At 42.2% G+C, this 17,236-nt stretch overlaps 1 protein-coding gene across 3 annotated transcripts in view; it reads right to left on the bottom strand.

The window, feature by feature from the left end:
- Herc2 (HECT and RLD domain containing E3 ubiquitin protein ligase 2) overlaps positions 1 to 17,236 on the bottom strand; it is a 169,069-nt gene that overhangs the window by 33,323 nt on the left and 118,510 nt on the right. For all 3 annotated transcript variants that reach the window (XM_042277169.2, XM_042277174.2, XM_076543921.1), the window contains exons 65-69: positions 15,176 to 15,401; positions 10,855 to 11,026; positions 7,984 to 8,170; positions 7,396 to 7,536; positions 2,022 to 2,213 (exon numbers count right to left, since the gene is read on the bottom strand). In XM_042277169.2, the coding sequence (XP_042133103.1) occupies positions 2,022 to 2,213; positions 7,396 to 7,536; positions 7,984 to 8,170; positions 10,855 to 11,026; positions 15,176 to 15,401 (918 nt within the window). The remainder of the gene's footprint in view (positions 1 to 2,021; positions 2,214 to 7,395; positions 7,537 to 7,983; positions 8,171 to 10,854; positions 11,027 to 15,175; positions 15,402 to 17,236) is intronic.

Below are 17,236 nucleotides of genomic sequence, written 5' to 3'. Positions count from 1 at the left end.
TTATTTAGACCTGGCTTCCCTTCCCATACAATCAAGGCACAGTAAAGGTACTATGAGAACTAAAGACTAGCCACATGAAAGCAGGTGGAAGGCACCTCACACAAAACACACTCAATGTGTGCTGACTCATATACTGAAGCACCAGTGATGACAACCATCCCTTCTACACCAAGATTACTTCCTGGAGAGAAGAGTCTGCCTATGGACAAAAACACCATGGAAAGGAGCAGAAAATTGATAAAAATGACAAGATTCTAGAAGGTACTCAGAGTCAAGTTGGGCCAGGGGGCAGGAACCAGGAACAACCAAACCACTCAGACCCTACTGTAGCAAGATGGAGTATCTCAACAGGGGCCCCAAACATGGTTGGGCCAGAAAGCTGGCTCAGTTTATGAAAGTGCTTGCCATGTAAGCCTGACAAACTGAGTTTGATCCCGGAGTCCATGCAAAGTGGAAGAAAAGAAAGGACTCTACAAATTGTTCTCTGACCTCCACACATGTAGATAGCATGCTACCTTTCCCGCACTAATAACAAATAAAAATTAAGGAGACATGAATAAGAGCAATCTTGTCAGTCCCCAAATTTAACATAAAAAAACCCCCACTCTATGATTTCCAGGATTATTCTTCTACTCTATCTCCTTCATATTTAGATAACAATTTAGTTTAATAAAGTTACATTAATGGCCAAGTGACATCATTAATTTAAGAGTCCCAAATATTAGATCAGGAAAAGACATAGAGTATCCATCTCACCACTGCAAGGACAATTTAAAGATGATTTCATCTCTAAGGTGTGGTTGCACATGCCTTTAATTCCAGCACTTGGGAGGCAGAGGCAGAGGCAAGTAGATCTTTATGGCTTTGAGGAAACTGTCAACACAACAATTTCCAGGCCAGCCAAGGCTGCTTTGTGGGACCCTATCTTTAAAAACAAAGCAAACAAATCAATAAAGATGATTATGTCCTTATTTCTGTCTCTCCGGGAACCTCACTGAGTCACAAAAAATGTCAAACCACTGTCTATGTACAGAATCCACAAGTGACCCTGGGATTTCAGGACCTCCCTCTGCCTAGCCAACCATCATCCCTATCAAGGAAAGGCCAGCCAACTTCTTTGGGCTAGAAGAGCTTCTTGCTTCTGACCCCTGAATGCTGGAATTACCTGAAGGCTCCCCCATGTCTAACCCACAAATTAAAGTAAATCATAGTTAAATATATCTTCAGTTTTTGAGGTACAGTGGCTGCATTTCAAGTGACCCACAGCTGTGGTGAAATTTTGTTTGTGCTCTAACAAATAAAGCTTGCCCAGAGATCAGAGTACAGAGCTAGCCACTAGAGGTCAGGCAGTGCTGGCACACACCTTTAATCTCAGCACTTGGGATCTCAAAGCCTTTGATCCCAGTACTTGGGAGGCACAGGCCTTTAATCCCAGCACTTGGGAGGAGGAAACAGGAAGTGATATGGCTGGGTGGAGAGAGGAAGTGATAAGGCAGGATAGAGACAGGAGCTCAGCCCTTTCAGTCTGAGGATTCGGAGAGGTAAAAACTCTGTAGGCTGCTCTGCATGTGCCACCACCACTATCCAGCAAAAATGGTTTTGTTTTTAAAAAACAAGAGCTAGAGAGATGGCTCAGTGGTTAAGGGCACTTGCTACTCTTGCAGACAGCCGAGGTTTGGTTCTTACCACCTACATGGTGGCTTACAACCATCTGTAATTCCAATTCAAGGGGATCCAATACCCTCTTCTGGCCTCCTCAGGCACCATGTGTGAATGTGGTATGTACACATACATTCAGGCAAATATTCACACACAATAAACAAACAATTTTTAAGGGCAGATATACAAACCAGTTATGGACTGGATAAAAGATATCACGGGGAGAACTGTGATACATTTTGTCTTAAAGGACTGCTTCTAATCCTCTGTCCGTGGAGCAGTCCAGGATGAGAGCATGTGTAAAGAACAGTGGTTTTTGCAGAGAAAGCTGGCCCCACATACAGTGCCTTTCCATCACTCACCTGTGGGTAGGCAGTGCCCATACCAGACAACACAGCTGAAAGTACATCCCTGCCCCTGTCTCCAGCCCTGCTGCAGACTGACAGCTTGAGCAGGTCCACCACCACCCGGGTGTCATCAGCGATCAGCAGACTGGTGAACTCATCCAAAGACTGGGGCTCTGGGCCTGATGTTTTATTTTGGCTTTCAACATCCTAAATCAATTGAAAATGAACAGTTAAAAGAAAGAATGAAATATAGAGAGATAAAAGTCATCAGTTTATCTAGGAGCCCAAAGGACATATCAGGAATGGAGAAGGGACATTAAAAACCAGATTAAGACATGACTGACCCTAATATCTTCACTAAGCTATGTATCAGACTTTCAAATGCAAGGAACTTTATTTTACAAAGCAATAATAGCATCCATCAAGGAATAATGCCTTGAAATAACAGTTTGCTACTGTGACCACTTAGGCAGCACAGGTAGGTGATACACCATATGAGGTTAGAAGGAAGCCATGCTATATGAAACCTACCTCTTCTCATCAGATTTTAGATTACAACTTTCATCTACATCTACTCCATAAGTCTTTCACAGAATCTTATTTAAAATTAATCCTGTGTGTATACCACACCATTCATACTATCAACTTCCCTTGGATTCCTTAGAAAAGATATTTTTTTTAACATTTTTAGGTAACAATTTAAAAATGTTTTTACTCTTTTACTACAGGGAGTGAAAGAAGTCCTGAGTAAATGTGTGCTGTTGACATGGGCACAGTCATTTCAAGGACCTCAGCCTCAGACACACTGGAAAATGGCAAAATATCCTGGGGGTTGTGGGGAAATGAGGCTCAGAGGGAAATGGCAAAGCCTTCCCTTCTTGCCCAAGTGTGGATGCTGTAGTGTGTATAGACAATGTTCACCTTAGCTGCGGTGGTTTGAAAGAAAATGGCCCCCAAAGGGAGAGGCACTATTAGGAGGTGTGGCCTTGATGAAGGAAGTGTGTCACTGTAGAGGCAAGCTTTGAGGTTTCATACATGCTCAAGTCTCTCCCAGTGACACAGATCATTCCCTGCCAATAAAGGTGTAGAACTCTCAGCTCCAGCATCATGTCAGCCTGCATGCTGCCATGTCCCACCATGATGATAATGGACTAAACCTCTGAAACTGTAAACCACCCAATTAAATGGTTTCCTTTATAAGAGTTGCTGTCGTCGCACTATTTGTAATAGCCAGAACCTGGAAACAACCTAGATGCCCATCAACGGAAGAATGGATGAAAAAAATGTGGTACATATACACAATGGAGTACTACTCAGCAGAGAAAAACAATGAAAGCATGAAATTTGCAGGCAAATGGATGGAACTAGAAAAAATCATCCTGAGTGAGGTAACCCAAACCCAGAAAGACAGTTATGGTATGTACTCACTCATTGGTGGATTCTAGATATAAAATGAACAATCAGACCACACCCATAGAACCATAGAGGCTATATATATAGCATGGAGGTCCCTAGGACGACTGTGGCATATAATAAATTTCAGTTTTACTCAATTATTGAAAAAAAATAGCCAAATGAATGGAAACACATGAACTATGAACCAAAGGCTGAGGGGCTCCCAGCTGGATCAGGCCCTCTGAATAGGTGAGACAGTTGATTGGCTTGATCAGTTTGGGAGGCATCTAGGCAGTGGGACCAAGTCCTGTGCTCATTCCATGAGTTGGCTGTTTGAAACCAGGAACTTATGCAGGGACACTTGGCTCAGTCTGGGAGGAAGGGACTGGACCTCCCTGGACTGAGTCTACCAAGTCGATCACAGTCCTCGGGGGAGGACTTGTCCTGGAGGAGGTGGGAATGGAGGGTGGGCTGGGGGTAAGGGGAGGGCGTGGGAGGGGGGAGAATAGGGGAACCCATGGCTGATATGTAGAACTGAATGGTATTGTAAAATAAAAAATATATATCACAAAAAAAAAAAAAAAAAAAAAAAAGAGTTGCTGTCGTCATGGTGTCTCTTCACAGCAATAGAAACTCTAACTAAGACAATAGTTTTTCTTCCTAGGATGTTTAAGGCCTGCAGACTGTTCCCCTATAGAGACTGCTCCTGCTGAGGTATATAATAACCCCTCCTCCCTGTTCAACTCTATAAAATAAACATGCTGAGTTTCCAGAATCCTGTGCATTCTCCATGGAGAGCCCAGTCCACTCAACTCCAGCTTTCTGTTTCTGTGTTTGTCTCTTCTTTGTTCCATCAATGCTCCACTCTGGTCCATCCCACAAGCCTTGCAAAAATGCAGCATTTTACTTTCTACTCTCACTGTGTCCGTTAAAACATACCCCATCTGCTCACCTTTACTCCTTTTTCTGCTCATTTGCTGGGAGTTGCTTCCTCAACACTGCTGAGTCCTCCCACCTTGCCAAGGCCCTATCCTGTAAGGGTGCCTCACCTGGGTCAGCTGTCCCCACTTTATTTTCAGTACATAAGAGTCTCTTGGCAATACTCATAAAAAGGAGAAAGGGGCCCCACCCATCAAAGCTGGGGTAGCCCCCAACTTCTGGGCTCAATCTAAAAACTATGTGAAGCAGGGGCAGCCACTAGCCCTGTGCATTCTCTAGGCAAAATCAGTAAGACTCAATAAAGAGTGAGAGCCAGAAGGCTGTCCACTCCTCTCTTCTTTTGTGATCTCAAAAACATAGAACAACAGAAATGAAAACAGGGAGAACAACCACATCTAAGTCCTGAAACCAGGTTCTCCCTTCAAAGAGTAAGTGAAATTTATCAGAAATAAAGGGGTTCCAAAATGACAGCAAAAGCAGCCAGCAGAGTATTTAACTATTAACACATAAAGTATCTTCGGTCTTAAGATGCAGAAGTAGAAATCTAACAATATTTGATGGGGATGTTTAAAAGAAATGTCTAGATTGCTGAAAAAGAAAGTACTAGCTACATATCCTCAAATATGAATTATACACCAATACTAGTAGGAAATTTACCTCCTATAACTCACAGGTTTAACAAAATCAGAAACGATAAGTATTTGAGGATACAATCCAAAAATGCTCTGGGTCTCATTGATAAATTTGTAGTAAGGAAATCATACCATCTGCCTTCTACTTAAAAGCAAAAATTATGATTTCTTCAGGATAACTTATTCATTAGTCTCATACCAGGAGATTGCCAGAAACAAAAATTGATTCTAGATGGAACTTATGCTGACTTTCTTATTACACAGATGGCTATGAATCGTATCCATAGAATATACTTCCTGTCAATAGTAACCATGGAATGAATCAAGGGAATCTATTAAGGTGACTGGTGTGGTACTAAGTATGAGGCTGGGAAGGTGTCTACTGATGGGGTGCCTGCTGCAGTAGAGCCAAGCCAAGTGAGAAAGTCCAGCCAGCATGAAAAGTGGAGTGGCTGCAAGTCAGGTCAAGTGAAGATGTGGTCCCTCAAGGCAGACAGACTGGCTTTGAGTTCCAGTGCCTGTGCTCAAGCAAAGACACCTCAAAGTAGGTGGCAGCCAGCACAAAAAGTAAATAGATGACATAGCCTGGTTTTTCATGTGTGTGACCTGGACCACGCCCCTCAACACACACACACAATTTATTCCTTAACTGTTACCCCAACAGTAATGAAAGGAAATGCTCAAAGACTTAGGAGGAAAATCCTGGCTCTTAAACAATGACAGAAATAAATAGCACACTTAATGGAAACCCATGACTCTGTAACAATGTCACAGGCAAACAGATATAGACAGACAGACAAGACATCCTGGTAAAGTGGTAGAGCCTGTAAAAGACAGAGCTAAAGTAGCCCAGCAGCAATGCTCAGCCACAGCAGGCTGGTCACACGGGGTGGGGACTGTCGTTACCTGCAGCAACGCAGCCAGAGAGAGGCTGTCCAAGCTGACACAGGATGTATAGAGAGACAAGAAGGTGTCGGGGGCTCAGCTGCTGTTCACAGAGAGCCTGTTGGTGCTTCTTTCTGTTTCCTTTAGCTCTGTCTTTTACAGGATTGTCTTTCTTGGTTTGTTTGGTTTTGAAGACAGGGTTTCTCTGTGTAGCTCTGGCTGTCCTGGATCTCTGCCCCCAAGTGCTGGGACTAAAGGGGAGCACCACCACCTAGCAGGATTTTTTTTTTAATCTTAACTTTTTTCTGATCCATTCACAGAGATATGGTTTCTAATCTACCATTTTACCAGGACATCTGTCTGTCTATATCTGTCTGTCTGTCTATATCTGTCTGCATCTGTTACACTGTTACTAAGAAGCAAAAGTATAGCAAGGAGCTTGAAGCTGAGACCAGAAGAAACTTTCCAGAGAAGGCCCTGCCATTGTCTGGGTAAGTTACACCATATTGTGGAAAGGGATTGCAGATACCCTTGTATGTGCAATAAAGGTCACCCATCACTGGACAGTGAGCTGTGCACACCACCTCAGAGCCTCAGTCACAAAAAGCCCAGCACGTGGAAAGAACAATACCCAGCATACCCAAGGCAAGGCTGTAACCTACAGGCAGGAGGCCTTGGACTAGGGACGTGTGGAGGACAGCAGATTTCAGTCATGGGAACCATTCTCAGCTGGGAAGACACACACACTTACTATTGGCATCATAGATTAACAACCTCCTGGCAACCATGCACACTGACACAAAAGACATCCACACCTTGCTGAGAGGACACTGCTTCATCTTACTCTTTAATTTTTACTTTTTGTTATTTACATGTTTATTCAGATGTTATGTTTTAACTTGTATCTCACTGGAAAAGGCTTTGGTGACTATCCTTTCTTTCTCTATACCTTCTCTACAACTTTCTCAACTACTTAAATCTCTAGTATTCCCCTTCTCATTCTTTGCCTCTTTCCTTCTACGCTCACTTCCCTACTTAAATACTGATTATGCTTAATGTGGTAGTTTGAAAGAAAATGGCCCCCAAAGGAGGTGTGGCCTTGTTGGAGGAAGTGTGTCACTGTAGGGGCAGGCTGTGAGGTCTCTTTTGCTCAAGCTTCCCTCAGTGTGACAGTCAGTTGACTTCCTGTTGCCTGCCTATCAAGATATATCACTCTCAGCTCCAGCACCCCATCTGTCTACACGCTGTCACCCTCCCATAATGAGAATGGACTGAATCTCTGAAACTGTAAGTGAGTCACCCTCAATTAAATGTTTTCTTTATACGAGTTGCCTGGTCAAGGAACTTAACTAAAAAAACACATCTAGAAACTGTAGTTTTTCCAAGTAGTGTATACTAGTGCCACTGTCTCTGAACTTTATGGGAGAGCTCTGTGACTGATATACAAAGCACAGCATGTTCTAGCTTTAAACAGGACTCCTGAACTTCTAAGTACAATAAAGGCAATTTTACACTTCAAGTCAAAGATGGCTCCTGACCTCTTTGGTTTTGGTCATGGTTTCTGCAATGATGCTGGCAGCTCCTGGGTCATCTGTCACTGGGATAAATGGCCGAGAGGAGGCAGAGGGGGCAGATGGTGTTACTGCAGAGGGGGTCACAGCATCCTCAGAGGAGACAATCTAATTGGAGAATACACCAGAGGAAATGTTTAAGAAGCTCGGCAACATGGAACACTGAACCACTTGTAGCATTTTAGAACAATATAGTGCTTATATCATATCTCACCTAGCATCCCTAGAGAGCCAAAACAGCCCTGAAGAAAGAGCAGGCTCACAAATCACACTACACTGAGCTCACATGTCTCTAAGGAGTCCCAAATAAGTTAATACATTTTTCAACTTTATGATTTTTAACATTTCAGCATTCTATTTAATGACTTTTTAATAGAATAAATCGATTTCATTTCAACACTAAGAAATCCCTTTAAATATACATTTTACTAAGTCAAACTCAAAATCAAACAGCAGACACAAAACTTAAGTGACAGAATGAGTAGACTTTCCTAGACACAGAGAAGCTGCCTTTCCCTTTCAAATTCAACACCACCTTAAGCTGCTGCCCTTTACCTCTCTCTTTTCTTGCCATAGGTTTGGGCTCAGTCGGTCCTCAAGATCAGCAGCCAGCATGCCTTCCTCTACATTCATGGGACTGGCCATTGCTGATGCATCAGAAGCCTGTGCTGAGGCGGAGAATGAGGGGCATTCCACTGGGGCAAGCATGCCGGCCGGCATCAGGGCTCCAACCACTGCATCTCTGTCAGAACAGAAGGCCAGGACTGTGGTAAGCCACCCTTTCTTTCACCTGGGCACCGTAAGAAGCAGCAGGATGGGTCAAGTGCTCACTAATAGTATGCCTTCATTTTTACAGCCTATGTGTAAATGAGTTCTAGAAAACTACTATGCATTTTTAACCAGGTAGCCAACAGTTCTAAGCTAAAATGTATATCCTGATCTTATTCATAGGTATAAGACACATAGTAACATTTCAGTCCACAATGAACTGTACATTAAATTGTGATTTTATAGAACTATATCAACTAGAAAGGTCCCAGTGAGCTTAAATTACATGCATATAACAAAGTCCTTATAACATTAATACAGCGTGTTTCTCAGAATGTAACCTCATTGTTATATTAAACAACACATGGTTGTATTTTAGCAGACACAGTAAAGACAAGTGAAAGTGTCTAATGGAGTGATTCTCAACCTGTGGGTCATGACCCCTTTTGGGATTGAACAACCTTTTCACAGGGATTGCATGTCAGATATCCTACATATCAGATATTTATGTTAGGATTTATAACAGTAGCAAAATTACAGTTATGAAGTAGCAAGGAAATAATTTTATGGGTAGGGGTCACAGCATGAGGAACTAAAGGGTCACAGTATTAGGAAAGCTGAGAACCACTGGTAAAACCAGAGCAGAGTAAGCCTCTAGCTCAGTCTAGGAAAAACCTGTTGGGTTGCTGTTGAAGCTTGAGGGATAGATAGTTGATATTTAATGAACACTTGATATAATAAGCAGCAGATTAAATTTCCCCTCAACAACTGCTTTAGGCTTTGCTCTTAAGTTATATGAATACAACTATGGAATCCACGCCCAGGACACAGTAACTGATGAAGCACTCACTTAAGTTTTGCTAACTACCATGTGGTAGAGTCCAGATATCACTACTGTGAGGTGGCAGGATTTGTAAAAGAATCCTAGGGTGTAGCACGAATCTTAAAAGGTCTTATTAATAAAAACAAACCCAGAGCCAGATATTGGGGTGAAGGCTGAAAGATCAGAGAAACAGAATAAGCCACATCCAACCTCACCTTGCCAATTCCTCAGCTGATCCTGTTTCCTCAGACTGAAAGCCTCTGAGTCCTCACCCGAATAGATCTTAGCTGAACTGCTGCTAAAAGCTAAAAGCTTAAAAAGGCTCTAGTTCCTTATATACCTTTCTGCTTCCTGCCATCACTTCCTGACATTAAAGGAGTGTCACTATGCCTGGCTGTTTCCAGTGTGGCTTTGAACTTACAGAGCTCCAGACGGATCTCTTCCCTCCTGAATGCTAGGATTAAAGTTATGTGCTACCACCGCCTAAACCCATGTTTAATATAGTGGTTGTTCTGTTCTCTGACCCACAAGTAAGTTTATTGGGGTGCAAAATATATCAACCACACTAGGGTTAGGAGAGCATATCACTGAGGGGACTGGAACCTTGATTGCTTCCTTCTCTTTCAACTTCTGACCATGAGGTGAGCAGGTTTTGCTCTGCCTCTGGCTCCCACCATGACTTGCTACAAAGACACAAAGCTGGGGACCCACAATGGACCAAATAAAATCTTCCTCTTTCTAAGCTGACTATCTCTAGTGTTTTCTTAAGTGCTGGAAAGTTGACTACAACAGGTTCCAAGACAACAGCAGCAAAAGAATATGTAAGACGGTGAGAACTACCTTATCAAGTGAATGGAAAGAATAATACTTTTTCTTGGGTGTGTGTGTGTGTGTGTGTGTGTGTGTGTTGAGACAGGGTTTCTCTGTGTGTTCCTGGCTGTACTAGAACTTTATAGACCAGGCTGGCCTCAAACTCAAGAGATTCACCTGCCTCTACCTCCTGAGTGCTGGGATTAAAGGCGTGCGCCACCACTGCCTGGTGAGAATCATCATTTTAAATTAGCATCAACTCATTCTTCCTCTTACCTACATACTGATATAGAATTGTCAAAAAAAAAAATCCTTAAGCTTAATTTTCTGATTCATATTCCAACACTCAGTTGGGTTTTCTTTGTAAAGCACCAAGATTCCATTAATTACTAGCAAGAATATATGACTTGCAGTTGGTAGCACTTAAGACAATAGCACAACATTCTCATAAACATCTGGTCAATTAAAATATTATAAAGCCTGATCCAGCTAGGACCTCCCGTTCCCCTAAGCTCTCTTTCCCCCAACACATGAACTGTGAACCAATAGCCGAGGAGCCCCCATGGTACTGGACTAGGCCCTCTGGATAAGTGAAACAGTTGTTTAGCTTGAACTGTTTAAGGGGCCCCCAGGCCCCTGGCTCACACACTAAGGACCTGCTTTTTGGAACCTAGTGCCTATGCTGAGACACATTGCTCAGCCTTGGTGCAGGGAGGAGGGGATTGGACCTGCCTCAAATGAATATACCAGGCTCTGCTGACTCCCCAGGGGAGACCTTGTCTTAGAGGAGGTGGGAATGGGGGGTGGGTTGGGAGGGAAGACTAGGGGGTGGGAGAAGGGAAGACAGGGGAATCCATGGTTGATATGTAAAATGAATAGAAAATCTATAAATAAATAAATAGGTATGGAGACAGTGGAGGGGGAGAAAAAGAAAGGCTCTTTGCTTTTACATACGGAAAAAAAAAACATTATAAAACCATAAAGTTCACATTGAGGTAGGATTTACAAACCAACACACAGCCTACCTGGCATACATGATCTGCAGTGCTGTAAGGATGTGTGATAAGGCCTGCTGCTTAGCCAGGTTTCCTTCCAGTGACAGGAGGATCTTGGCAAGAGAAGGGCGATTAGGCTTACAGTTATTTGCACCACTTATCTTATTGCTGGCAGAAGAAGAATCAGCATCTGAAGGCACACCTAAAAAAGGGAAACAAAAACCAAAGTTGTTTTTAAGATGACAGATTGCTCTTTTTCTATATGGTTTGACCACTTTCAGTTATTTTGAACACAAACCACAATCTGCACTTTGCTATTTATGAAGCAGCACCTGTGGACATCAGCCAGACTGGAACACCCTATGATTTACAATGCATGGAAAGTTCTTAAAAAGCTCTTTCCTTGGCAGCCAAAATCTCAGCATGGATGAGAGAGGAGCTCAGAAAGTTTCACACACCTTTGAGAAACTATTGGCAAATGATGGCTGCTGGGGAAAAGAAGTCTGTTTTCATCAGAGAAGCTTGCCCCAAGGTTGCCCATGCTCCAGTATGCTATACCTTGTACACACAGGCAACACTAAATTGACTTGGTGAGTATTGAGAGAAGAGGGAGGAGAGAAGTGATGAGGGGGCAGGAGAGAAACTGGAGGGAACGGAATGGGGTTGGATTTGATCTAAACATTGTAGATATGCATGAATATTTCTTGATTTTGTTTTGGGTTTTTTTGTTTTGTTTTGTTTTGTATTTTGAGACAGGGTCTATGTAGCTCTGACTGTCCTGGAACTCACTATGTAGACCAAGCTGACCTCTAACTTAGAGATCCACCTGCCTCTGCCCTGTGTTCTGGAATTAAAGGTGTATGCCACTGTGCCCAGCCAACATGCATGAATATTAAATAAAATATTTTTTAAAGATAGGCATCCGGGCCGGGCGTGGTGGCGCACGCCTTTAATCCCAGCACTCGGGAGGCAGAGGCAGGCGGATCTTTGTGAGTTCGAGGCCAGCCTGGGCTACCAAGTGAGCTCCAGGAAAGGCGCAAAGCTACACAGAGAAACCCTGTCTCGAAAAAACCAAAAAAAAAAAAAAAAAAAGATAGGCATCCACTTAAGGGGCATTCCAATCCCTTTTATGGTCTACCCTACTAATTGTAGTTTTAACCATATAGTATAAATTTTGTCAGTCTTACAGTTTCTATTGCTGTGATAAAACACTACAACCAAAAACAACTTGAGGAGGAAAGAGTTCATTTTGTTTACATATATGGCTTGCTTCCATATCACAAACCATCACTGAAAAAAGTCAGAGTAGGAATTTAAGGCAGGAACCTGAAAGTGGGAGCTGATGCAGAGCCCATGGTAAAATGTTGCTTAATGGCTTGTTCTTCATGGCTTGTTCAGGCTGCCTTCTTATACCTTAGGACCACCTGCCAAGGGTTGATACCACCCACAGTGAGCTGGGACCTCCTACATCAACCATTAATCAAGAAAATATCCTACACACTTATCTACAGGCAATATGGTGGACGTAATTTCCTCAAGTAAGAGTCCCTCTTCCCAAATGACACTAGTTTGTGTCAAGCTGACACAACTGACCAATATAGTCCTATTATATAGACAGAACATGCCCAAGCTTTGGAAACTCACAAAAGTGGGACATCAAAAGTGCAGGGAGAAAACATGTGACAGCAAAGGAAGTAGACCAGGCCAAATGAGTCCATCTGCAGAGCTCCCTGGAGGGAGAGGTGTGCCGGGCAGCACTGGACACAGTGAGCTGGGAGTCCTGACCAGAGGGCAGGCCCACAGCCCTCATTAAGAACTAAACTCTGGGTTTTGGTAGGACAGATTCCTCTGACAGGACTCAGCAGTGGACAGGAATCCTATGCTGTCACTCCATATGACTTGGGGAGGTTGTTAGCGAGGTGCCATTTTGAAAGGAAATCTACTGCTTAACACTGAGCTACTCTGGGAGCCTGAAAACGGGGAAATCCAAGTGAGGATGCCTGACATTCCACAGGATGAGACAGCCCTGGGAATCAGCTGTGAAGGGCAAGAGAACCAGGCTCTGGTACAAATCCAAGGCTGCAAGAGGCTTGGCTTATGCAGTGAAAGACATAATGTTGTAATGTGTCAGGAACAGATCCCATTAACTGAAAGCCCGCGCGCGCATGCACAGACTGGAAAATTCCACTTAGCAAGACTGCAGTTTTATGGAAGATGAATATGTAGACTTGATACAGTATCTATCTATCAGAATCCCAGCAAGATGTTTTCTAGACACAGACAAGCTCATGCTAAGATGTATGTGGAAAGGCTGAAGAAGTATAACAGTCTGAACAATTCTGAAAGGAGTAAGAATAAGGTCTACCTGATTTTAAAATCCTGAAGGTAACATAAGACTGTGTGATAGTGACATTAAGGATCAACGGAGTAAAACAGAAACAGATCTGCACAAATGTGCCCCAGTGATTTCTAACAAATTTGTAGGAGCAACTCAGAAGAAGAACAGCTTTCTACAGTGGGGCAATCAGTTTTTATATAAGTAAGGGAAAAGAAAACTTCAGTGAAAGTCTCAGGTGTTACACACAACCCACCACTTAATTACAAATCTTTCAGAAAAAAAAAATAGGAGGAAAAAACCCTTAGGACCTAAGACTGACAAAAATCATACCTCAGATGTGATGATAAAAAAAAAAGTCCATATCATATAAGAAAAAGCTAATGAATTAAGCTTTATCAGAATTAAAAACATTTGTACTATAAAAGCAAACAAACAAAAGACACCCATAAACCAGAAGAAAGCATATAGAGATCACATATCTAAAAAAGAATGTGAAGCATCTGGTATCCATAAAAAACTTGAAACAGCAGACAAAAAAAAAAAAAGAAAAAAGAAAAAGTCCAGAGAAACAAAACACAATGGGGGAAGGGGCACATTGCCAACAACATTAAGTTAAGCATAATTAGTCCCTTTTCTTTGGCTGTGAGAAGACCTTATTTTGGCATACAGTTACACAGGGAGAGTCTAAAATATTAGGGGAAGCAATGCAGCAGGTGCCAGGAGCAGGAAGCTGAGAGAACACATCTTCAATAGTAAACACAAAGCAGAGAGAGAACTGCAAGTGGGGTGAGGCTGTACCTCTCAAAATGCATTCTCCATGGCTTACTTCCTCCAGCAAGGCTGCAACTCCCCATAATCTCCCTAAACAGTGCAACCTAGAGGGGACCAAGCACTCAAATGCCCAAGCCTATGAGGGACATTTCTCATTCAAACCACCACAGTCAGTAAGCACATCCAAAGGTACTAACATTAGCAAGACCACAGTGAGATGCCATCACACAACCATCACAATGGCGAAACTAAGAGCGGTGAACCCAGAGCTCAAAGAATATTGTGAAAGAGGGTGCTGAAAGACTGCAATGTCAGAGAACCAGGACATTTGCTACAAGATACTATCTTCTATCGATGACAGGGAAGCTAGACCAATAAAATATGGTCACCTAAACAATACCAACATGATAACACCACCAGCTGACATGCCAACATGAATGGGAGAAATCTCCAAGGCCCCACCGCTTGATGAAGCAAGCTAGAGTCAATTAATGGCTGCCGAGAAAGAGAGATTCAATCTTCCCAGGAACCAGTCCCCCGATAGGTTATATAACTTGAAGTGGTCAGCCCTAAACACATGTACATATGAGCAACACTAAATGGATTCAGTAGGGATGTGTGTGCATGTATGTATGTATGTGTGTGTGTGTGTGTGTGCGTGTGTGTATGCGCGTGTGCGTGCGCACTAAAGAAGGAATCATGAATGAGGAGATGAGAGCAGTTGAAGATGGAGGGGGTAAATTGATGTAAATACAGTACCCAGGCATGAAATTCTCAAAGAAAAATAAATTTATAAACAGTGCTTTTTGGACATGGCGCGACAGTGCTCTCATGAACTCAGTTAGCTGTGGCTGTCTGCACAGGACTTGTCCATGATCAAGTGAGTTAACACTTTACCATGGGGTGAGAAGGGGTTCCGAGCCCCCATTCCTAAGTGAAGAGCTATTGACAGTTGGTAGTTTCTGGGAGGGGCAGTCAATTTTCCTATTAGGTGGACCCCACTCCAATGAACAGCCCCATACCTAGAAGTTATGTACAGACAGCACAAATTGGAGTCCATGGATTATTAAACTTTAAAAAAAAGAAGGTAAGAATGGGAAGAGGCAGGGAAGGGGCAAATCTGGGAGGAGTTAAGGGGATGAACTGAGGGTGAATATGATCAGAACACATTGTATGAAATTCTCACTGCAAAAATATCTACTGCAACCTACAGGATGTCTGAAAAGGTTTAAATTCTGTTACCTAAATAGGAAGCACCCAACGGGTCTCTTGCCGTCTGGAAGAGGACAGGTTCGTGGACAGAGGGTGTGGCTACATCCACTGTCGTCCATGCTACGCTATGTGATGACCCACAAGCCACGCGAGTGATCTTCTGGCCTTCCAGGCCTTGCACCAGTGTGGGCTTTCTGTTAACTGTGGTTGTGCCATTGCCCTGCTGGCCATGGTCATTGTCCCCCCAAGCATACACCTATGAAGGGGGAAAGAATTTACAGTTTTAAATTTCACATCATTTCTACAAACACTTACTAGAAAATGCATAAAACATATCATGGCACATGAAAGAACTGCACTCTTTTTTTTTTTAAGAACTGCACTCTTAAAGATAAAAAAAAAATTATTTCAAAATAAAACAAAAGAGCATGAGTACATATAGTTCTGAAGGAAAAAAATCAACCATGAAAATGCTTCCCAACAACTATAAATGTTACTTAATATTATTCTAATTAATTTATCCTTTTTTGGGTGAGAGACAGAGGATGCAGGATACATCATTGCTTTGGCTAAGTGCAGTAAATTCACCACACTATAAACTGTAAAGAAAAATAAAAATACCATGCTCATTTTTCACGTAATTTGCTTTTAGGTTTTATAGAGTATAATTCACTTCAGACTAAACAGTAATGTTAATTTCATTTTCATAAACCAAATTAAAAATATGGCTCCATGGGATAGTCATGGCATATTCTTCTCAAAGCAACAAAATCAGTAATATCTATCAAATCCTGTGCATTTCCAAAATAAAGTAGGTGTAGCCTCTATCATGTAAATATAGCCTCTATTGTGTTGGTATAGACTATCATATAAGTATAGCTAGCTATACCTAGTAAGTAGGTATAGCTTCTATCATGCATCAGGTTTTTTCTAAAGTAAATACTGCTAAAAGCTTAGGGGTAGGAGTATTTTAACTGATTTTTATATTCCAGCATGGACTTCAGAATAGAAAGGCAGGTTTGCCAAGACCCTCCAATCCAACCTTGACAATTAAGCAATACACCAGTAAACAAGATGAATACTGCTCCACCTTAACAGCTCTCCAATATTAGGTTGGTGCAAAACAGATTACAGTTCTGGAACATGAATTTTAAATCACTGTAAGCAGGTTCACACAAGTACTTTTTAATCAAAACAGGAATCATTACAACCAATAGATATATTTTTGCCAATGAAAAATAAGTTTATTTGTTCATATAGTATAAAAATCCAAGCTGCAGGATTTGACAAATTCTTAGAAAGTATTATCTTCATCCTGTCGGTTGTGGAAATGTTTTCCCTGCCAGGTATTTAAAGCTGTGGCAGGTGGGCAGTAAGAGGTCTGGTGGATAAGGCAAAAGATCATAGCCCAGCTAGTTTAACCTTTGAATCACTGGTTGAACAAACAGTTCATCTCAATGATTTGCTGGGCATAATTCTCAGATGCAATGGTTTGGGCAATCATAAAGCAATAATGGATCACACTAGCAGCACACCATCAACAATGACCATGGCCTTTTTCTGTTTTGTTTTCTGTTTGTTTTGTGCACGTTTTGTTTTGGAAAGTGCTTTGGAGTTTCTTCTCTAACCACCAAGCATGTCACAGAGGGCTGTCCTATACAATCCCCACTTTTCATCACACATCACGATCTAATCAAGAAATAGTTCCATTACTCATAGATCAAGAGAGGACAACAATGCAAAACAATATTTCCTTCTTTTCGTACAGCTCATGAAGCACCCAAGTCTGGGAAGTTTTCTCACTTTCCAATTTGCTCCAAATACTGAGTGACTGCTGAGTTAGTTGTCAACATCCTGTGAAGCTCTATGATCAGCTGTCATGACTGTCATCCTGATGCTCAGCCATTATGCCTCCATCTTGAAGGCTCATTTGTAAAATGTCTTGAGCCCCCACTGCATTGTCCATTTGGTAATAGTTCCTGGGCCAGACACATTGCTGGTTTTGTGAACTGCCACCACTGCTTTATGAGTCATTTTGAACATGGGTAAGAAATATCACTAAAATCTGGTTTTTGTCCAGTATTATTTCAG

This window comes from Peromyscus maniculatus, chromosome 1 (assembly GCF_049852395.1).
Source record: "Peromyscus maniculatus bairdii isolate BWxNUB_F1_BW_parent chromosome 1, HU_Pman_BW_mat_3.1, whole genome shotgun sequence".
In the NCBI taxonomy this organism is placed as follows: domain Eukaryota; kingdom Metazoa; phylum Chordata; class Mammalia; order Rodentia; family Cricetidae; genus Peromyscus; species Peromyscus maniculatus.
The sequence above is the reverse complement of the archived record's forward strand: the minus strand, read 5'-3'. Positions and strand labels throughout refer to the sequence as shown.